Source organism: Eublepharis macularius, chromosome 8 (genome assembly GCF_028583425.1).
Source record: "Eublepharis macularius isolate TG4126 chromosome 8, MPM_Emac_v1.0, whole genome shotgun sequence".
Taxonomy (NCBI): Eukaryota; Metazoa; Chordata; class Lepidosauria; order Squamata; family Eublepharidae; genus Eublepharis; species Eublepharis macularius.
The window spans coordinates 40,368,061-40,391,649 of NC_072797.1; the positions used below are offsets into that span (position 1 = coordinate 40,368,061).

The 23,589-nt window shown below is 43.7% G+C and overlaps 1 protein-coding gene across 1 annotated transcript; it reads right to left on the bottom strand.

Moving 5' to 3' along the window:
- Nucleotides 1-4,633: 4,633 nt before the first annotated feature.
- On the bottom strand, nucleotides 4,634-22,127 carry CRHBP (corticotropin releasing hormone binding protein). Its single transcript, XM_054987315.1, has 7 exons — nucleotides 22,053-22,127; nucleotides 21,791-21,884; nucleotides 17,658-17,815; nucleotides 13,149-13,359; nucleotides 11,145-11,293; nucleotides 7,751-7,868; nucleotides 4,634-4,851 (listed from the first exon to the last, which is right to left on the bottom strand). Exons 1-7 carry the CDS (start codon nucleotides 22,125-22,127, stop codon nucleotides 4,694-4,696), a joined length of 963 nt encoding a protein of 320 aa, XP_054843290.1. The 3' UTR covers nucleotides 4,634-4,693.
- Between the last annotated feature and the right edge of the window lie 1,462 nt (nucleotides 22,128-23,589).

The following is a 23,589-nucleotide window of genomic DNA, read 5'->3' on the forward strand; positions in this document are numbered from 1 at the left end:
TAACCATTTGTACTTTATTCCATGGTCCCTCAGAAGAGCAGCAAACTTTTTATACTTAAAACGCCTTTTCCGGACTAGAAATGGAACGTCCTTCAAAATCTTGACTTTCAAACCCAAAAAGTCCAAATCCGCATTATATGAGTTATATAGGATGGTGTCCCGAATCTTTTTAAATGAAAAGTCAATAATGATCTCACGAGGCAACTGTCGCTTTGTTGCATATTTTGAAGAAGCCCTACGGACCTCCAAAATGGCGCTTTTAACCTCTTCTTTAGTCGTCCTCGCGGGTATCGCCAATAGTTCCGAGACCACCTCCCACAGATCCTCATTTTCCTCCTCTTTCACGTTTTGGAGACGCAAAATTGTCTGCGTTCGTTCCATCTGTAGCCCGATCAGCTGGTTCTCAACCAACTTCAGCTCCTTTTTTGTAGCCTTCACAAGTGACGCACTTTCCAGAGCAGACTTCTCTGCCCCCCCCCCCGCTGCTTCCTTAATGGTTTTTACTTCGCTTTCAATCAAGCCCACCCTTTGATCAGTTTCGTTCAGCTTGTCAACAAAGGGTTTTATGGCTTCCACCACCGCCCTGCGCACCAACTCTTCGAGCGACTCTCCCTTCAAAGTAGCCGAGATTGACTTACCGAGAGCGGGACTTTGCTTCTTTGCTGCCATTTTGGGGGGGGGGGGCGCCAACAAAATTCTGGAACTCAGCGAAGGGGAAGAACGAGTCTTCTTCAGATCAACCTCTCCTTCACGAACGCTTGTAGAACAGAAGGGATTCGCTTGTTTACGGGCTTCCGCCTGTTTCTTTTATTTGCCGTTTCTCGTTGCCCGGCGGCACTCGAGGCGCCGCGCACGTCTGCCGGCCTCCATAGGGACAAACGGGCAATTCCCCCCCGCATTGATTTCGGGGAGTTCTTCCCGCAGCGTCCCGGACCCTGGCTCCCTCCCTGGGAGTCATGGGGGCTAATCCTTGCGGATCAGCCGCCCGGTCAGGGTGCCCGGTCGTTTCCTCCCGGACCAGCCGAGAGGAGCGTCCGGCATGGCTGAGAAAACGAAACCGAATCCTTTCTAAGTTATTTCTTGATATCAAACCATTTGGAAACCATTAGGAACTGATTCTGTGGCTAGGTTTATCAAAAACCTAGTTTATTGAGAGATTATTTTATTTTATTGTTTTTATTTGTGATTTGTAACCCATCTTGAGCCTGAATATACAGGTATATATCCTGGTGCACCTCGAGAGGGCACTGCTGCAGAGGGAAACCCAGGCAAGGCAGCCTGTCCCTCCAGAGAGCACACTGCAGCAGGAAGCCCAGGCTGGGATCAGGAGCAGAGCAGGTGGCAATGCCTCCCGCCGCCTTCACACAGCTGAGATCAGGAGTGGAGAAGGTGGCAATGCCTGCCCCCATTTTCATTAATCTGGGATCAGGAGCAGAGCAGGCGGCAATGCCCACCCCCACCTTCACCCAGCAAGGATCAGGCGCAGAGCAGGAGACAATGCCAGCACTTGCTTCACCTGCCAAGGATCAGGCACAGTGTAGGCATCAATGCCCACTCCTCTTTCACCCAGCCGGGATCAGGCATGGAGCAGCTGGTAATGCCTACCTCCCTTCACTCGACTGGGATCAGGCACAGAGGAGGTGGCAATGCCCGCCTTTACCTGGCTGGAATCAGTTACGGAGGAGGAGGAGGCAATGCCTGCCTGCCCACCCTCCCCTTTCTAGAGCCCATAGTATTTTTTCCCGCAACAGACTGGGGCCGAATCCACATGGCTCAAGTTTGCCGCTATTTTTCTGCCATTTATGTGCTTCTCAGAGGGCTGTTCACATACTCTTACCTCAATCCCACTATTCTTTCGCATCTGTTGCTCTGCGCCTCAGTTCCATACCCTTCCCCCTCCCTTCATACCCTCCCCTCTGCAGCTTCCAATCCTTCCTGACCCATGATTCTGGGAATAGGGTTTCCGGAGTTTGGAAAGGATGGTGGTAGGAAGAAGGACACACCATCCTTGTGTCCATGGATTGCTGGCCCTGTCTGTGTTTTCTCTAAGAAACCAGAGAACTGTTATCAGGACTTGGCATGCAAACCCAGGGCCAAGGCTGGCAACAAGACCTTGGCAGTGCTCCAGTGAAGGTGAGCAGCCTACAAAGTTCTTATTTACTGCTTGATGGCCCAAGTTTTGCCTGGTTGGTGAAGATCAGCTGCCAGCTTAATGGCCATTTTGAGGGGTTTCAATAGCATTATCAATATTAATCCTGAGGGTTAGTTGATGGGTGAGTTGTTGTGATTTACCATATTTAACGTGCTCACACTATGTTCTGTTTAAACTGAGTTGGCATCCATGTCATTCCTCAGGTAATTGCTTTGGCCTTGCTAATACCATGTTTAAATAGAGCCTAAAGAGATGGGCGTAGAGTGTGTTGGCGGTGTTTGATAAATTCCACCTCCCATCCAACTCAGACCTTTTAGACTCTTCAGCACACAATCCCAGTTCTTAGATTCTTTGCTCCACATATGGCAAAGAGGAACTATGCTAGGGTATATATCCCATGGTATTTTGGGTAAGGAGTGGGCAAAATCAATGGCAATAACTTAGATCTCACAAAAACTCAGGTTATGGAAGCATTTCCTCTAGCAAAGTTTATCCACTTCCCCCACTGCTGCAGCCCCCAATGCCCCCTGAATGCTGCTCCTGTGGAAAAGAAGACTTCCATGAAAGGGCTGGAGGTCTGCTACAGGAGGCAGGAATCAGCAAAAATTAGGGCCAAACTAGATGTTATAGCATCCACAGGTCTGTCCCACTGGGATGGGAGGCTGTTTTTGCACTTGAAAAGGTGTGTGGGGTGGGAGGGGGGGGACCAAAATCACCTCTACACTGTGTTTTTATTTTAAATTCTTCTCTAAAATGGCATTGTCCCCTTTGGCCCTCCTTCTCTTTGTGCACACAGAAGGGATCAGCAAGAACCAATTCAGCATGTCAGCCTTTTCTTGGTGTTTCTTCTGTGCAGGTTGGTGAATGTGCTTTCACAATAGGATGCTTTCTATATTTCTTCTGTTTGTAATTCAAATGCAAGATATATTGATCTTTCATTTTTTCTCTTTAATTAAGAACATCCACATGTGTACACAAAGAACACAAGGGCAGTTCGAAGGCATTTTTAGTTTCGTATGAAAATGCAGAAAATTGTTAATGGCTGAATCCACACACCTGCGGAGCGTCCCGGTGTTGCGCTAAATGTTCGCTAAACACCCGGAAGTGTAGCGCCTTTCTAGCGAATTGCGCTAGAAAGGCGCTACACTTCCGGGTGTTTAGCGAACATTTAGCGCAACACCGGGATGCTCCGCGGGTGTGTGGATTCAGCCAATGGCTTTTGGAGTTTAATAAACATTTCTTGCTGTATGAATGGTCATACACAAAGTGAATAGGACTGATTTAATCATGATGTCGGTGGAATAGAAGAATTCACCCATGTGAATTGCATATGCATAACATATCTTTAAAACTGGCCAACTACCAATATGTGCAACATTAATACTAGCAGTAGAAAAGAGTAAGAGTCCAGTAGCACCTATAACACTAACGAAATTGGTGGTAGGATATGAGCTTTTGTGAGTCACAGCTCACTTCTTCAGATACAGGTCTGAGGAAGTGAGCTGTGACTCAGGAAAGCTCATACCCTACCACAAATTTTGTTAGTTTTATAGGTTACTGGACTCTTGCCCTTTTCTACTGCTACAGACAGACTAACATGGATACTCATATTGATTAATACCAGCAGAGTATCATGTCTGAGCCTAGGATAACTGAGACACTGTGTGCATGCAAAGTTGTATAGGTTAGGTAAGTTCTAGCCCACCAAGCATTGCATTTTTTAAAAAGGCTTATTTTACTGAACTAAAAACTTATTAAAATGATACTAAAGTACCATTTTAGTTGTACTTAAATGATCTTTAAAGCTTTTTAGTGAAATATATCCACAATTACAATTCTAATAGGTTGGCAATGGCATGCTACTTAGGGAAATTAATTTTTTAAAAAAAAAAACTGCAGTAAACATAGATTTTTGCCAATACTTTGGATGTATTTATTCTGGATCTCTCTGGATTTGTAGAAGGAAAACCCTTTCATGCTATAAATTTTATTAAAAACAAAGAACTATACATTTGCATTAATAAATTATACACACACTAATGCAGATTTTTATATAAAATTGAATTGTAACTTTACCATATGAATCTTTTTCATATTTGCAAAGGATGTAAAAGAGGGAAGTTGCTAAATGAACTTTATAGCATTCCAAATTTTACACATGCATTTTAAATAATTACAAGTGCTACAAGTACTTGAAATAAAATACTACTTGCATTGGGAACATGCACACTGATTTGGGGTGTGTATTCATGTATGCATGTGCATGCTTATGTATTTGCTTTGCCTTTTGAAATCAACGGATATACATGTGTATAACTCTTGCTTTCAAAATCCATACGGATTTGTGTTTATTGAGTATGCTAAATACACATAAAGACAAGGGAGGACAACATATTGTAAATGCCTAGGATAAATACTGTTCAAATGTGGAAATAACCGTTTGGTATGAAAAGATATGTTTTTATACATTAGAAGGGTTTCATAAAGTTAGCTACTCAAAGTTAACAGTAAATAACAATCAAGAGTGACTCGTCTGGCTTTTCAAATACTGGAGAAACAGAATTCTTCAAGGCTGTTCTCCCCTCTGTTTTCCAGTTCACGTTGCTCAAGCTGATGATACTCAAATGTTACACGATTGATATGTTGGCCGCTAGAGACCATTCGCAGCACAGTGTTGTCACAGCCAATCTTCATTTGAGCTAGTCAAGAAAAAAGAGAGTATCTCATTATGTTTGGAAATGCTAAAAGCCGGTCATTTAAAACCATTTAAAAAATTATGATTATAGGATTGAAAGCATCCTAACGGGCACAGCCAAGCCTTACCATGCCATATGTATATACCCGTTCTCAAAATTTGTATCTCTATATAATGCCTTTCTAGTCTACCTTTCTAATCTAGAAAAGGTGATAGGTGAGTGGAAGCTGCTTCTGCATCGATTAAGAACAGAATGTGAATATGCACTTGAATTCATAGCTGCATTGCAATGAACTGTTGAAAATGAGGCAGTAAATGGAGCTCTCATTCATACTATGCCACTCCAGCTACTCTGCAATATGCTAGAAGTGACTCAGCAGAGGGAAGGATTTCAATAATTTTAAAATTATTGAAATATATTAAATTATTATTAAATTATTAAAATATATTTCTCTCACTCCTCTAATTTTTCCCTTATAGGTTTGAAAGGGAATTAAATGTTTTGCATATTCAGAAAACATTGGCCTGATTTTGTATGCCTTTGATTTGCAGTGAGCAGAAAATGAAGCATAGTTTCATCCGTATTTCAATGTACTTGGTCTGTCTTAAGCAGCACAAATATTGTCATGTGCAACCATATCTGGATTGGGGCCTAGCTACACACTACAGTCCAGGTTTTTAAATGTATATTTTTATACATACAGTTAACTGCAGACTGAATCAAAAAGAACTTTAGACAATTTCATTATTATTTACAAATGGCCACATTTTTAATATTTAACTTTACAACACATACAATGTTATTATTTGAATGAGAGAACTATTCACCTAAAGAATTTCCTTGGTGAAAGAGTGTATGTGGAATCCACACAACCATAGCATATCAAAACCATAGCTGTCTTTGGCAGTATGGAAGCATCTGGCGGGGAACTCACCCGCGCCGGAGTTTGCGGGGCCTCGCAGGGCAGGGAGAAGGGTAGGACGGCATTCCTGCCGGCCCAGCCCCAAACGTGCGGCCTTGTTGCAGGCTGGGTATTGTAGTAAAGGCCCCGCCTGCCAATCAGGGCACCAGGCTGAGGGACCAATCTGGAGTGGGGAGGAGATGCCCGACCTGAAAAGGGAGGGCTACAGTCAGGTCCTCCCCAACAGGATGTAAGGCTGGGCCGGCCAGCAGCAGCTCAGACGGCTTCAGAACAGCGATCCCAGAATGCTAGTTTTTTGGTCAACTTTGCTACAGCGAAAAGTTTGGCGAGGGGCACGGGCCAACGAGAGGGTGGATTTAGCCAGACGCCGGTTGACCAAGGTGGTAGGGCGCTTGGTTTTGGCAGTGGGTGGAGAGGTGATTGATCACCTGGAAATCTCTTTTCGAAGGGAGGCATTGTATCAGCCAGATGGAGTGCACCTGTCCAGCTGGGGACAGGATATATGGTTACAAGACATCCGAGATGCTTTGCTTTGTTGGTTGCAGGGTTCGGAGCTATGGCGGGGAGACATTTCATGCCTCCAGTGGCGGTTTCTGCGTGGGGCACCAATCCCGTTGGGAAAAACAGGGCCAGCTGGCACTGTTTCCCCATAGAAGGGGATCCCCATAAGGGATCTTGGACCAGGCTTGGCAGTGGTAAGCCCAGCTCGGGAGGCTGACAGATCAGGCCTGTGTCCAGGTGATGGGGGAGCCACGCAGAGGCTACCGCCCAGTGTGACTCCCTTAACCATCATCCCGTGGTTTCCCCCTGAAGCAGGCAAGCTGGAGGGGTGAGGGGTCATCGGTGGGCAGGCGGGTCTGCCGATGCTGGGATCCATGCCCCTAAGCAGCCATGGCTCCGTAGTTTTGTAACCAATAAAGTTGTGGCCTATTTTTATCCAAAGCAAGCATCAGCGTGATTTTTCCTGCCCTGCATATCTCTGCCCTTTGGGATGGCCTCGCAACCAGTTGGCACTGTACAACCACATCTGCTCATATTCTTAAGTGGGTTTTGCATACAAGATACTATGGGAACCATAACTGCCATATTCACATGATAGCTGGGATATTGTTTATGCTCATCATAATTGTGTGACTGAGCCTGTAAAAACCTTTTCATGTGAATCAAATAGGGTTGTCAGGTCGCCTTAACCTCCCGGGGGGAGAGGGACCTGGTACTCTCTTATTACTCTCCTCACATGCTCTCCCAGCTTGGCACGATGATGTTACTTCCAGGAGTGATGCCATTGTTCAGGCTCCAGGAGCGCTCCTGTGCTTCACTTTGGGGTCAAATTAGCTCAGTGCAAAGTCTGGGAGCACTCCCGCCATTACTCTCAGGAGTGATGTTGTCGTGCCATGCCAGAGTGTGTCTGGGAGGCCTGTTCCCCTGCCTTTCCCCCAGACCAGCCCGGTGAGTGGTGGCAGAGGGCAGAGGCTGGGAACAGGCAGCCCTAGAATAAAAACAAATGCTATACTATAAGTCCGTATTAGCTTATTGTATTGTCAGCAAATACGAATGTTGGAATCAGGGATAATTTAAATCAAGAGCTGTAGAATTTATTTCTCTCTGTGTGAGGCCTCAGTCATCATGAGAAGTAATGAACCAAAACCCAGAACTGGAATAGTGTCTTTTACTAACACATGATTAATCACAGCAAAACATTATTTAGGGTGGAGCCAATTAGTGTTTTGTTTTAAGTATTTTTCCTCGCTTTGGTAGTCATTATTATTGTCAAGTGAGTCACAAACTATCTAAATAAATAGATAGATAGCTGTGCCACAACAGCATCACAAGCATGAAATTATGCCTCAGACAAAGGCAAACAACAGCTCAGATTCTTAGGACTGGTAACTGACATGTTATGAAATCATGTTTTGCAACAGTCTTTCTATACCAGTCTGTCTATACACTTGAATAAAAGACATTATATTAAGAACTCACCAGGGCCATGGAAAGAGTGGCACAGATCAGCTAAAGGGAACATCCTAGAGGGATCTAACCCATTTCCTCCCAACAGCTCCACAAAATCTCCCGTTCCCCCACAACGTGCAGGAGGTTTCTACAAAAAGATATAGAAAGAAAGAGACACTGAAACATCCAGTACTTGTAAATGCAAATATTTTAGTAAATGAGACATACATTCAATATGAAAAGTTGCTTCTATTCTTTTGGCAATTGATGTTGCAATGTATCACTAACTATTGTGTTCCCCTCAGAAGTATTTCAATACAGCAGCTGTCGAGCAAGATAGACTGAAAAAAATGGGACTAGTAGGGGAAACCATATCTGAGGAAGGATAGGCTTTAAAGAAACCAAGTTTGGGAATATAGAAAGTGTTCAGCAGCAATTATAAGAAAACTTTGGGAAGGGCTGTAGCTGAGCAGTAGATCATCTTTGTAGGCAGAAGGTCCCAGGTTCAGTCCCTGGCATATCCTTTTTTAAAAAAAGATCACGTAGAAGGTAATGTAAAGACTTCTACTTGAGATCACGGAGAACTGCTGCCAATCTGAGTAAACAGTACTGATTTTGACAAACCAGTGGTCTGATTCAGCATAAGGCAACTTCATGTGTTGAATCAATTTCTGGGAAGTAAGCTCCATTGAGTAACATGGGATTTACTTTCGAGTGGACCTGCTTAGGATTGCTTCCAAAGTCTATGAGTGTGCAAGGAACATGATCATGTAAACAAATTTTTAAAAATCAAGTTTTGGGCTTGGACCCATGCATCTGCAAGATCAGCTTTTCTGCCATGCACCTTTTGAAGGGACTGCCCTTCAACAGCCCATACATAGCCATTCTCTGTTGTAGCTCCCCCCTTGTGGAAGGGCCAGCCTGAGGTCAAGAAGGCTCCCATACTTCTATCATTTTGCAGGATGTGCAAAACAGAAATGTTCAAGAAGGTGTATTTAGGTGTATTGATAAAGAGAATAGTACTGTAGTATAGAGGTGGGCACGACCCAGGAAAACACTGAACCATGCAGTTCATGGTTTATCGCGTTTCACGAACCATGAACTTTTGGTTCATTTGGTTCTTGAAAATGTCACTTCCGGGGCAGCAAAAAGCTCACCCACCCCCTTTGCCTAGGAAACTGATTGATCAGCGCCAGGCTGTCTGCAGTGACTAACTGAAAAAACGAACCAAACAAACCAGCCTAAAAGTTCATGGCGGTTTGTTAGAAATGGGCTCTGATGAACCGCTGGTTCATGAACCACAAACCGGCCTGGTTCATGATGAATTTTGGTTCATATTTCAGTTTGTGCCTACCTCTACTGTAGTATAATGGAACTGCTCATGAGGATGGGTCTCTAAGAGAATAGGATTGTGGTCTAGGGCACTCTTTATTATATGCGTTCCTTTGCGTTTCCATTTTCTGCATTGTTTCTGGCATGCCATCATGCCTTAAACTGTTCTTCATTTGCACTCTTTTTCTTATTTTGTAATCCTAGTCCTATTATACCTTTTATTGAATGTCTTATGCTGTCTGATTGCATTGTTTTCATATTTTGAAACCTTTTTTGAGTCTCACCAAGAGATGTGGATTAACATAAGGTAAATAAAGTAAATAAGCAAATAAATTATGTTGTCCTACTCTGACCCATTTCTTTAACATAAAGAGGGACACCCATATATTAAGGAAATTGTCTTCTCTAGTCTTTTCTCTATGAAGACTTAGAAATCTATAGAACATTTTTCCCCTTGTGCAGCATAACCAGAGGGATCAGACAGTCAAGTTGGTTTCTTGTAAGTGCATTCAAAATGACTGAAAGCCCAAATAAAAAAGGTCTACTTACTTTCTTTCATTTTGAAATGAAAATTAATACAATCATTTATTGTTTTCATTTATACTGGGTTCAATGGGATATACACATCCACTTATAATTTCTTAATTTTCCTCCATCTAATCTAGAGCTGTACTCGGAACAGATAGAACATAATTGCAAAACTTCAGACAGATAGTAGAAGGGGTTCCTGTTTTAAAATCAATTAAAATCAATGTACATTTCCAACTCTTACATATTTATTTTTGAATATTCATTTGGGATGAAATTCACAGAGATGTAATGTCAGTCAGATTTCAAAAAGATGAAAGAAAAGGTTCCAGCCTTGTAGGCATTTAAAATAAGATATTGTGGATTAAAAATAAAAATAAATAGGATATTTCAATTTGTCATAAACTAGAAACAATAATTTAATCAATACATATTTTATTTTTGGTATGTTTGGTCAGATTGATGAAAAGAGAAAGGCCTGCACTTGCTACAGTATGAAGTGGTTGAGGTGGTAGAATGGACAGACTAAGGGCAGGGACAGTCACATTTATGAATGGGCCATATGGAAGCAACTTCCCGCAGTTGGGAGCAGGCTGGACTAGGAGTTCTTTCTTTGATGTGCTAGTATGGTACATTTTTATATGGGGGAAGAGCATAGAATGCACAAAAGATCCTACACAACTAACAAAATAAATTGTGTTATTATAATACTCCAAACTTAGCCCATATTTAGAAGGTCAAGTTGGTAATTAGTATATCAGCTGGGAAACAGCCACTGAGTGCCTGCCCATCCCTTTTCAGGGACTTCAAAAACCCCTGAGCTCATTGCTTATAGCCTTATTTGGCCTTATGGATTCTGAAGAAGGTATTTTCTCATCTGGGATTGGTGGAAGGTGAAGCGTCTGTCCCCCTGCCCCAAGAGAGAAGGACCGGCAGAGGCTGGATTCTTCCTCTTTTCTTGGTTTCCTCTTTTTGTGTGCGCCAAGTTGATTGACATAAATCATGTAGAAACTGTTGTGTACAAAGGTAGTATATTATTGTTGTTGTTGTCGTTATTTCTGCCTTTCTCACTGGGACTCAAGGCCAATTATAAATATGAATTAGAACTATTCATTCAATCAGCAAGCAAATAGACCAAATATCTGCTCATCTGCCAGTGTGCAAAAAAAATTTATAAGCAGACAGAGCTGTGTAGCGTCCTTTGAGCCCCCTGCATATAAGAGTATGCTGATCAAAACTAAGTATTCTTTATGTAACTGCAGAGAAGTTAGCCGTGTTAGTCTGTGGTAGCAAAATCAAAAAGAGTCCAGTAGCACCTTTAAGACTAACCAATTTTATTTTAGCATAAGCTTTCGAGAATCAAGTTCTCTTCTTCAAGTTCTTCAGAAGAGAACTTGATTCTCGAAAGCTTATGCTAAAATAAAATTGGTTAGTCTTAAAGGTGCTACTGGACTCTTTTTGATTTATGTAACGGGTTACTTTATTTATATGTAAATAAAGGCTAATCTGCTAATTCATTCAAAATTCCTTGCTATTGATGTGTATTAAGAAACTGGCAACTCACCTTTATGTGGAGGCCATTCAAATGTCCCAGCATCAGATCAGATATTTTTATTACCACTGGGTAGATTATGGAAAAGCTGCAGTTTCTATGCTGATGAGGAATGACCATGGTAAACCTTCCAGCAGGGGTCTGAGAGATGACATTGCAAGCTTTAGTATAGAGGAAAGACACAAAATTACTTTGTCTCATTTTGTACATAAAATGAATGCAGTGCTGTATTCATATGCCACGAGCAAACTTTGGTTTGTAATGGGATGTGATTTGGTTTATATGTTCCCACATGCCCTCTTTCCTTCCCTCAGTGTCAGAGCATGTTTTCTGGTTTGAAGCTGTAAATCAAACTCCACTTTACCATGGAGATAGAACAAGATGGGTCAGTCTGTCTGTAGAAGTAGAAAAGAGCAAGAGTCCAGTAGCATCTATAAGACTAAAAAAATTTGTGGTAGGGCATGAGCTTTTGTGAGTCACAGCTCACTTCTTCAGATATCTGTATCTAAAGAAGTGAGCTGTGACTCAGGAAAGCTCATACCCTACCACACATTTTGTTAGTCTTATAGGTACTACTGGACTCTTGCTCTTTCTACTCCCACTTTACCATAACAGTCAAATGTAGGCCCTTTGTTAAAATGGAATTTAATCCTAGTTTAGAATCCCAGTTTGTAGGGGTTGGGGACAAACGCCATTTTGCTCGGGTGTCTGCATTTGAATATTACTGTAAAGTGACTCTGTGAGGTGGGTGGGGCTGACAGAGCTCTAAGAGAGCTGTGACTGACTCAAGATTAGAGATGAACATGATCTGCATTACGAACTAAAAAAACCCACAATAATGGCGATCACGCGATCGTGACCCGGCGGATCGTGATCGGCCACGACCAACGATCCAGCGGTCAGGAGAGGCCTGGATCAGGGCGTTCGGGCTCAGTTTGGGGATCCAGACACTCAGGCGCCAGCAATCTATTCCCCTGGCAACGGAGCCAGGGGAATGCCTGAGCTCTGTTGCCCTCCTTCTGTCACCCTGGAAACCCGAATGGAAGCCCAGCTTTCCTTGATCAGCAGGGCTTCCTTCCAACCACGGAGCAGCAAAGCAGTCACAAGTTGGGAGAAGACACCCAGGGGAGGGAGGGGGAAGGGGGTGTTCTGTAGCCATGGGCACTCCAATCTCATCCCTGCAAACCCTGATAGGCAGCTCTGACAGGCAAACACAGACCTCCTGTGTTGCTGAATGGGACCCATGCTTATAAATAGCCATGGTCTCCCAGGCTGGGTTTCACTTTCTGCTAGCAGTGGAGTGGGACAGAGCTCTTGCTTGCCACTTGCTAGCCTTTGGGGAGAGAGACTGAGAGTACAATTGAGCTTGGCATCAGCCACCATTCCTGTATCGCTGGGAACAGCGGGGCGCCCCTCCGCTGTGGCCTCCACGATCCATGATCTGGTTCGGGAACGGGAGATGATCGTTGCGGATCGTTTATTTGGGATCGTGGTCTGCACCGAACCACGATCCTCTGGATCGGTAAATTTTTTTGGTTCGTGCCCATGTCTACTCAAGATCACCCAGCTGGCTTCAAGTGGAGGAGCAGGGAATCAAATCCGGTTCTCCAGATTAGAGTCCTGCCACGCTTAACCACAACATTAGTGGAACTTCCCTGCCTCCCCTTCCACTGCAGCCCAGAATGTGCCCTGAAAGCCTGTACCTAGGTGACAGAAGACCCCCAGGGACAGCATGAAAAATTGGAGAGTTTCAGGAGGAGGGGGAAATTAATGAAAATTCTACCTCTTCCACTTGCAGAACTCCTCTGCTGGATACGTGTTTAGTTTCTGACAACAAATCTTACCTTTGCTCATGTAAATGTATTTCTTCTCTTTCAGAAATCACCAAGCATCATTTCTCTGGACCCAGAGTGAACTTGTCCCCCCCACCACAATCCTGTACCAAATATACGCTTGTGTGAAAGAATAATATCTATTTTGTGTTTCTTGCTGCACATAATATGAAACAAAACTTACGGAAAAGATTGGTTTTTTTCTTTATTGTTAATGTAAATCCATTCCCGGGATCATGAATCCTGAAGAAGATCATGGCAACATTCTGGGAAGACTTAATGGTGCTCCTTACATGGTCACCATCACAAAAATCAATATATCTTTCAGAGGTAGGGAGTGGATGATCCAAAGAACTAGGAAATTTCTCGCCTTTCAGTATCCAGCCATCAAACACCTGATGGGATTCATGGAGATAACAATTAGTGTTTACCTTCTACCTGCAATTCCCAGAGGCACAAAAACACGCATATGGCACCTGTGCTGCATGTGTCATTTAAAGCACAGTCTGCCCCTTTCATTGTGAAGTGTTCTGTTGACTTATCTCAGAGGGCAAAATTACACATAACATGGAGTTCCATCACTATTTTACCCGGCTTTTTGTATTTTACAAAATGCAACCATGGACGCTGCAAACTAAAGGGGCAGACTAGTGTAAGAAGAGCTATTCAATTGTACTCATTTTCTACCCCCCCCCCCAATCCCCACCCTCTTCCAGCTGCTCTTTATCCCTGCTGGAGGAAAGAAAAGCATATAGGTACTCAACAAAGTTGGCTTGAGGATAGCAATTTTCATTCTGAAAAATAATCACAGAAGTACAAGGAATGTGTAGTTTTACCCATGCAGACTCAGACTGTAGTACAAGAGAAGCAAGACACTGCTTAATGCACTTGGTAGAAGAAATGATCTCTGAAGCAGCTGGTAAGACAGTTAGTGCTGCTTCACCTTTTTCGGTGGCTCACCCAGCGTTTTCTAGCTCCACTGCCCTTACTAAATCCTGCTACATGGGTCCTTCCCTGATTATTGGAGTTCTGTCCCTTTTTCTTAAAAACAAACAAAACTTCTAATTTCATTTTTGTTTAAGTATGTTTATAAAATATTTTTCACCCTAAGGAACAAGTACACGAATTAATAAAATGAAAGGAACAAATTTATGTTGCCTTTGACACATAAATACCAAGGGACAAAAAAGAAAGCGGGAGAGACTTCCGCCTGGAAAAAACATTGCTTTTTAACTGATAAAATATTCCGGTGATTTGAAAGGAAATGTTTTTAGGTTTTAGACTCGCAAACAACACTCAGTTCTAGTTTTCTCCTGATACTTTTTTGTGTTATAGTGATAAACGTTAGAAAGTATCCCTTTCTGAAGAGCTTAAAAATTAACTAAATCTTTGGAGGTGGGAAGAAGGGGAACGGTCATGTTACCATGCAGAAAAACGTTCTAGGAGTAGTAGTAACAAACTTGTACAAAATGAGTTGAACTTGTCAGAAACATTTGACAACTCTTGTTTACCATATGCTCTCCTTCTACAAGAAACACTAAAGCTGCCACTCTCCTGGTGAGGTAGGGAGATTCCCCCAGTCCCAACCTCGGCCCCCTGCGCCCATTCACCTGGTTGGCCGGGGGCGGGGGCAAGAAAGAGCAAGGAATGGGCTTGGGAGGCAAAATACCTCCCGGGCAAGCCTGCGGTGGGCATGCTCCTGGCAGTGTGACGACGTTACTTCCAGGTGTGACGCCATCAATATGGCCATGAGAATGCTCCCACATTTTGCTTGGGCCCTGTGCTTGGAGCCCTGCACAAAGCACTGGAGTATTCCTGTGGCCAGCATGGTGATGTCACTCCTGGAAGTGATGTCATCACATTGGCACCAGGAGTGCACATGCTGTTTGCGTGCACTTGAAGTTCTTCAAAAAGATGAGTACCAGGTTCCCTCCCCTACGAGGAGGGTAAAGAAACTTGGCAACCCTAAAACACACATGGACAAACATATCAGAGTGTTTTTATATACGCTATTAAGAAATGTACTTCAAACTCAAGGTTTTTTGTGGCAGCTATGAATGCTATTAATGTGGAAAATCAAGACTGCCTTTGAAGAGTATTCACTATTGAAATGTAGAAAGCAGTCTGTTCTGAGTGCATCATGCAAGTTACCCTGTATCAAGTGGCCCAGTGGTTGCTGGAGGGCCTGACCCCAAAGAGTCCTCCCTCAAAGGCCAAAACAGCATTGGAAAGAGTCTTGCCCCCTCCAGCTGCCTTTTACTGACAGAAACCAATACTATGGTTGTTGTGGGTTTTCCGGGCTGTATTGCCGTGGTCTTGGCATTGTAGTTCCTGACGTTTCGCCAGCAGCTGTGGCTGGCATCTTCAGAGGTGTAGCACCAAAAGACAGAGATCTCACAGTGTGACACTGTGACACTGAGAGATCTCTGTCTTTTGGTGCTACACCTCTGAAGATGCCAGCCACAGCTGCTGGCGAAACGTCAGGAACTACAATGCCAAGACCACGGCAATACAGCCCGGAAAACCCACAACAACCATCGTTCTCCGGCCGTGAAAGTCTTCGACAATACACAGAAACCAATACTGGTAATATTGTTGCGGTTGCCTAGCAACAGCCACAGAGAACATTTGTTTCTTAAAGCTACAGGGTTTTGTTTTTTTTAAATATATATATGACAGATTTTTCAGATATATATTTAGATTACAGATTTTTCTGTAAATCTAAGGCTTTCCGCAGGTTTGTAGAAAGAAATGTCTTGTCTGTCCATTGCCCCAATCTCCTGATTTAAGTATCAATAGATGGGGCTACGTTGAGAATTAAATATATTGACGCTGAGAATGAAGTTTTAAAGTTTGTTTGCAGCTATTAAAAATTTTTAGACACTGTTATGTGTATATTTTTAGATATGTTCTTGCCATCTAAATTTTTAGATATGTTCTTGCCATTTTAATATATTTTATATACTGTACTTTTAAACTTAATTCTAAGCAACCTTGTGAATCATTATGTTATGATCAAACGATAAAAATGTTTATAGTAAATAAATAAATCTGCCATTAAAAAGAAATGAATGTTTCAGCCAATAAAGATTTTACATTTTCATTATTACACAATTCAAAACAGTCACATCGTGTTTTGTTTGTGAATACGAACTAAGTTAATGGCATGCACATATGCACATGTGTGCTTTTATGTGGAGCTGGCTTTACCATGAGGCACAGTAAAACAGATAGCCTTACATGGCATCTTTTGGGCACTACTGAACAGCTTCAAATGGTCAGTTATTTAAAAGACAATTACATTTTTATTGCCTGTAGAGAAGATAAGGGACAATTTGGATTTTCCACCTTGGGCAGGCATCAAAATGTCCTGAGCTGTTTCTGTTTCTATTTCAGGCCCACCACGGCAGGTTTGTATGGTTGTCATGATTGTTCTCATCAGGCTACAAATACAATTGATGTTTCCATGAATACAGACAAAAATGTACCAATTTAAGCCTTGGATTATATTTTACAGTGGGTATTAATGCTGGTTAATGATGGGATAGGGTGGCCATTCTTTTTGTTATAGAACAGCCTACTGTTACGATTAGAAGTGGTAATGGTAGTGCTGTTTTTTTCCTTCTTTCTTTTTGCTAATTCAAAATTTTGACCAATCTGTTTCACACATGACTTGGCGTAAAGATCAAAAGCAAGTTGCCGCTTCATTCAGCAACAGTTAATCACTTTGACATTCACTGTACTTTCCCACGTCAAGTGTTTTAATAATTGTGCTTAATTAGAGGGGACACATTTCTGACATCAAGCATTTAAACTTGGAGCTAGCAGGGTGATCAATAAGCAGTATTAGTACTGTCACGCAGGCAGGCTCCTTTCTAGCTGTTGCTTCCCTGTTGGATTCAGTGTGAAGTTGTGCCAGACACAAAGAAACAGGTGCTTGTCCTTTCTCCTGTCTCTAAAACTGGCTCCATAAACCTTGCACAGTATTAGTATCCATGGCTCTGATCTGGAGAATCTTGTACTCAGCCGTCTACTTTGCTGCATTGTCTGAATGAAGGGGGCCTCTCTGACCAGGTTTTGCTCTTAAAGTGTACAGAGCAATTTGTGAGATGTTTCAGATCCAAGAAAATTAGGATGTTCAGATGCTACTCTGAGTCAGACAAACAAGTGCATCCACAGAACTGACATATCATAATTCTGATACTATTTTGCTTTGGACTCTTCCTGCTCATTCTTAATCACTTTCACCATTGAAGGTTACCTTTGAAGGTGTTCCAGTTCTCAAATATACTTCTTACATGGAAGTTGTATGAAAGACTGCCATTCTAAGCAGTGTAACACCCTTTAATGTCCACTGAAGTCAATGGTTATAAAAGTGTGTACTCTGCTTAAGATTGCACTGTAAACCACCTCGAGCATTTTGGCATGTGAGTCAGTCTTATGAATACTTTCATTTTCATTGTTCATAGCTCATCACAGCCTGGAAAACATTCAAAAAATGACTTGATCTAGCAAGTCATTCTCATGACACTTCCTAGTTTATCTGCACAACCACCTCACAATGCCAAATCCTCTGAAAGAATAAATGTGTGTTTATTTCTGCAGGTACCTTCTCTTCTGTCATGCTGCATTTGAACATACTTGCTCAAGTGCCCAGTACAGACCAGACCATCTGTTATTGAATATCTCATACCTTCAGAAAATCTCCTGCATGACAGTCAATGCTGACAAAGTCAAAGTCTACGGTAATGAACTCTTCGGGCTCTCCTATGAAGAAGGTAGCACAGTGCAGTTGCGGCTGTTCTGCAGTGAAAGTGAACTGTCCTTCTATACTCAGCATGTCAAGGCATCCTATGGATGAGAAGAAAGACAGTATACATTTTTCTCCCTCTTAAGATGGATTCTCACTGCACATTTTGTACTTAGGTATGAATAGCAGAGTGCAACACATACCAAGTCAGGCGTGGAAGTGTGTAAAGTTAGGCATATATCGGTTTAATCTGTTCATCGTCCGATGATTGCCTGGGACCCAAAACTGATCTCCCATGATAGGGTCCCTAACCTCAGATAGAGATTTAACTACCATTATCTTTTTATTTTTAATGATTTTTGTAAAGAGAGAAAGTGATGCTAGAGCAGAAAGGTGGGGTCATGGAGAAAGATAATGAGAAAACAAAGGAGAAGAGAGAAAGAAGGGCATATATAATAGGAAACATTGAAAGAGTTCCAGTGTAGCTGGTTGGAGTAAAAAGTTTGCAATGGTTGTTGCTTAAAAAAGCTGAGAGGCAACGACTAGGGAAAAAATGGTTTCCTGTTCTGAGTATTTTAAGGAGATAGTCACAATTTAACAAATGAATACCCTTCAAACTCAGTAAGGATGTTCCTGCCTGAACACAAAATGTAAAATGAGAATTAGCCTCAAATAGCTCCTAGTTCAAAGCTCTGCTAGAGGCAAACTATGTATCTTTTGTAAATGCTTGCCCTGTAGCCCAGCTCCCCTTTTTACTATCTTTCCCTCTTGTAATGGTTCAAATGCAAAAAAGAAATGCCACTGGGTGGGGAGATCTCTCTCCCTCCCTTCCCCCCTATGGGGACCCAAAGCTGCTTACAACATTGTTCTCTTCTCTTCTTTATCCTCACAACAGCCTTGTGAGGTAGGTTGGAGTGAAAGAGAATACCTGGCCCAATATCACCCAGAGAGCTTCCATGGCAAAGTGGGGATTCAAACCTGGGTCTCCCATCTCCTAGTCCAGCACTCTAAGCACTGCACCAAGCTGGCTTAGCAAAACTATCTTGGTAATGCTTGCAACTACTACCACCACCCTCTAAAGTAGTTCTGTACTCCCCATTGCAGGTGGAGTCTAAGCCTGCAAGACAGCTTCAGGCTACCTAGTGAGCTGAGCTGAACTTTGAATGGTGGCTTCACCATTCTTGCTCTAAAGGTCTAATTAGATGTGATCTGGGATTCATCAGCCATTGAGATCGCCTGCCATTTTTCAAAAGGCTTAAAGCAGGCTGTGGGTCCTGGTGGGTGCAAAGGGCAGCTTCCTTTCAGGGCAAATAGCAGGTACAAGGTGCCCTTCCCCAGCATCATGGCCCCTATCCAAAGCCCCATTCGCTTGCTTTTAAAGAGGCAGTACTTGGGGGAGGTGGATTTTAGGAAATGTCACTTGCTTCTCAATATCATCACATCATGTGTGGCAGGTGTGAAATCAAACAGGAAAGACAAAGGTGAAGATATGATGTCCCCTTGAATTTGTGAAACAGGCACAAGACATCTGGCTCACAGTTCTACTGTCTTGCTACTGTTTTCAGGCATATGAAAGACTCGTGGTATGGTTGTTTCCTTCTTTAAGGAAGTTGATTAATTTTTTCATACCTGAAGAGTGCTGTGAAGCTTGAAAGCCTACATTTACTTTAATCCCTGTGGCCCAGTAAAAACATCAGCAATTCGCTGCTTCTCTTCTTTTCTGGAATCAACCCAACTCAACAAACAGACTATAAAAGAGAATTGAGTTACTAGCAGTACAATCCTAAGAAGGTCTGCTCAGAATCCTACTGAAGCTTACTCAATGGAGCTTACTCCCAGGAAAGTATTCTTAGAAAGGCACTGTTATTGAGCTGAGCTGAAAGAAGCAGAGAAAGCTCTTACACATCACTTCTCTTTTATCTTCATTATTAATGAAGAATTTGCCGTTACCTGCCCCAAAGATATTCTCAAAAAAAAAAAAAAAGAGGGCTCCATTGGTCCCTGTTTTTTCCTCCTCAAAGGAGATTGTTGATTTCTGAGGTGTCACAAAAATCAGTCAACAATCCTCACTTAGAAGAATGTTCTGCCCTGATGCTTCCCAGACATCCAGTTTCCCCACAAAGGCTTAACGTGAACCCAAGATTATCAGGAGCAAGCGCAGGTTTATTGCCAGGGCTCAGTCCTAGTACAGGTAAAATAACAACAAAGATGGGCACAAGGGCATACACAGAATGATTTATGCTTGATACACTGGAACAAAACTCAGCATGGACGTGGTCGAGATTAGCAGCAGGGGAATTCCGGAGCAGAAGACCAAACTTCCATACAGGCATAAGCCTCAAGCATCTCATTTTAGAATCTCAGCAACATTGCCAATACATTCCTTTGGCTCAAATCTTTTCAGCCCTTGCCTTTCAAGAGAACGGATATCAGTTTCTTGACTAGCCCCCTCTTCCTCTCCTCTCCTTCTTTCACATCTTGAACATTCTTTCCTACTCCCTGTTCTCCTCACCCAATCACCAGTACTCCAGGATGACCTCAACATTCCACCCAATCTACGGTTTGACAGCCCAGAGCACTCCTAGCTGCACCCACCACCTTTGGGGAAAGAGCATGCAGGCTGTGGGCAGCCGTGACTGCAGGTAGTGGGACAGTTTGTGAGTGGCCAAAGGAAGGAAACACGGGCACGAGGGGGTGAAGGTAAGAAGGAGAGCCTAGTAGTGGGTGGAAGGGGGGCTAAGCACTCTCTGCCCAGGGCCCTAAAACCTGGAACCAGCCCTGATCCAACACCTTAATTCATTCCACTTGCTGAAAGCAAGTTTCTGAACCTGCCCATAGTTCTGCTGGCACTGCAGGGAGAGGAACTGGAATTTCAGCATCAGAATATGCCAGATAAATTATTTATTCACAGCTTATTTTACAGTATTAATATGTAAAATGGTGACAATACCCTACCCCCTTATTAAACCTCAGATACTGAGGCACTGATTGCTTTTGTCCATTGAAGACAGAAATGCAGAGGGTTACTGCATGGGGTGGGGTGCTAGACCATTCACAGCTGGAAAGTGTAGCTTTTCTACCTCTATATGCCTGACTGGTTGCAAATACCAATCTATAGAAGCCTTATTGCCTCAGATTACCCCCCAAAAGGTGCTCTGCGCATGCTCAGAGGCACTTCATTCCCATTCTTACTTCACATATTCTAAAGCTAAGCTCTAGCATTTGAAACCATGCATGGTGTGGACAGAGCAGGAAGAGACAATCTCTCTCTCACTTATTCTACAATAATTCAGGGTCACCAAATAAAATTAATTGGCAGTTACATTCAGGACACACAAGAAGTTCTTGGCGGGATGCCTAATTAACTGGTGGAATTCATTGCCATGAGGCATTGTGGTGTCTCCTAGCAAAAAATGGCTTCAAAATGGGGCTGGATACATTTATTTACATTATTTATAGTCCATCTTTCTCACTGAGGCTCAAAGAAGATTACATAGTATAAGTCAATACAAACATTGACTAGGACATTCGATAAAAAATACAATAGGGTAACAGCAGAACTGTGAAAACAAGCAGGAATCCCACACACAGCTGAAGAGCAACAAAAACAAAACATAAAAATAATAATGCTGAAACAAAACATAAAACAGCAGGGAACTATCCATTAGGAGCATATTTACAGCAACAGACAGTATGCAGTAGTACAGTCTACAGTCACCAACGCATTTCCTTCTAGCAAGAGTGGCTTCATCTATTAGTGGCGATTTGAAATGGAACTTCTTTGTTCAGGGGCAGTCCGCCTTAAATGCCAATAGCTGAAGGCTTACTGCCCTTCTGGGCTTTCTAGAAGCAGCTGGCTGGCTTGGAAAGGGGAGGCTGGATCAGAGGAGCCGGATCCAGCGGGACGTCCTTTTCAGCCAAGCCCCTCTCTCCAAACCCCAATTCCCCCAGGAGTCCCCAGAGCATCGCCTTCCAATCCCCGGCGACCGGGCTGAGTACCGGATCCGCGCTCGCCTCCCCGCTGCTTTGCCTCCCGCCCAGACACTCCCCTTCGGGAAGCCCTCGGCGAAACTCACGCAGCGCCCGGCGGTAGACCTGCCCGTCGGAGAGTTCCCTCTTCAGCTCCGCGTCGAGCAGCAGGAAGGGCTCGTTCTCGCTCGCGTCCCTCACCTGGAGAAGCCAAGACAAAGGCGAGAGCTGAGACCGGACGAAGAGCTGCCTGCCGGCAGGAGCCCTCTGCCAGAGCCCCAAGCCCAGCCGCTGCCCGCGCGGGAAGGAGCCGAGCGCCTGGCGGGCAGAGGCGAGGCAGCGTGGCCCCGAGCCGCCTGCTTTGCTCACCTCGAGGAACCGGCCTTCTCCGTCGAGGGCCGCCAGCAAGATCAGGGCGAGGTGGCACTGGAGCCGGAGAGGCATGCTGCTCGCGCGGGTCCCTCTTTTGTGGTGCTGAAGTGGCTTCCCTGCCTGCCTTCCGAGGCGGCGGCGGCGGCGGCGGCAGCAGCTGGGTTGGGGCTTTTTGTTTTCCTTGGCAGATCCTTTTTATAGAGCACTTGGGAAGGGGAGGCACCCCGTCCCCTGGCTGATAGGGTAACCCATGGTAACTGCATTCTTGACGGGGTGACACAGTGCATGGCAATGACGAGGGTCCAGATTCCCATCTCTGCTGCTCCGGTCCCACTCGTGCCCTCTGGCTTGGGCTCATGAATTCTGCAGACTCATGCGGGGGGGGGGGACTGCTCTCACCCCCAATTATCTACCTGGAGTGTTCCCCACCTCTAGCAAATCCGTCCCCACATGTGTAGCTTTGCTCGTCTTCTAAAAGGGGAGTTGCTGGCACAAAAGCCTACCCGCAGCACAACCGCTGACCTGGAAGCTTCCCTGTTCTAGATGTGTGGGGAGGGTCTGTTTTTAGTGATTCACGTGTTCAGAAGTGCCCTCTTCATCACAATTCCAAGATTAAGTAGTAGGAACCACAGCCAAGTCTGGGACTAAGCCCTGCTTCAAATTAAGTCCTGATTTCCACAGGAAGAGTCAGTCCAAAGAAGCCTTCCTCTTTCCTCTAATACAGCCACCCTGTTCTACTGATTCAACAGGGCACAGTTCTGTTTTCAGCCTAGTCACTCTAGGTAGCCTTGGATAAGTTGCTTTCCGCTCCTCTTATTTCCTCAAGTGCAGATGCAGATAAGAACTCTTTTATCAATACACACACACACAAAAAAACTATTGCAGCATCTTCCATACTAAATATGCTGTGGAATTAATTGATCATAATCACTATGGGCCAAGCTACAAGTGACAAATGACACTTGCCTGGCAAGTGAACAGACTCACGTGTATTCCTCCCTGTTCACTGGCCGTTCACTTGCACTCCACTTGATCAAGGCAAGCAAGTCATTGTAAATCCTTTCACCCCTTCTCTGATGTTGCTTTGTCTTAAACACTACAAATGTTGTGATGTGAAACATGGACTTACCATGAAAGGTTAAACATTAGAAACACACAGATGCTCACTGCATGCTGCTTCCCTCTTCTAGAATGATACTGCAGAACCCTTTCTATTGTAGGAGCTCTGAACTGCAAGCATTCGGGGGACCAAGTCCCATAATCAGGGCCTATGCAGTATACGACGACCCTGGAGTGGTCCAATATATGATCAAAAAACAAAACATGCATGAACACACATGTTTCTTTATACTGAGACTATTGGCCTGTCAAAGTCAGTATTGCCATCTCTCCAGAGTCCCAGGTTGAGGTATTTCATAGTCTCTTCACACTGGTCCTCTTAACAGGAGAAGCCAAGCATTGAACCTGGAACATTTTGCGTGCATGGCATCTGCTTTACCACTGAGCCATAACCACTTCCTAAAAAGTAGCTTGG

Coding starts and splice junctions, on each gene's coding strand:
- CRHBP (XM_054987315.1), bottom strand. CDS start 22,127: ATGCCTCTCCGGCTCCAGTGCCACCTCGCCCTGATCTTGCTGGCGGCC. Junction 11,294..13,148: donor GAAAAAAACCAATCTTTTCC/GTAAGTTTTGTT, acceptor TCTATACTAAAG/CTTGCAATGTCATCTCTCAG. Junction 4,852..7,750: donor CCACTCTTTCCATGGCCCTG/GTGAGTTCTTAA, acceptor TTTCTTGACTAG/CTCAAATGAAGATTGGCTGT.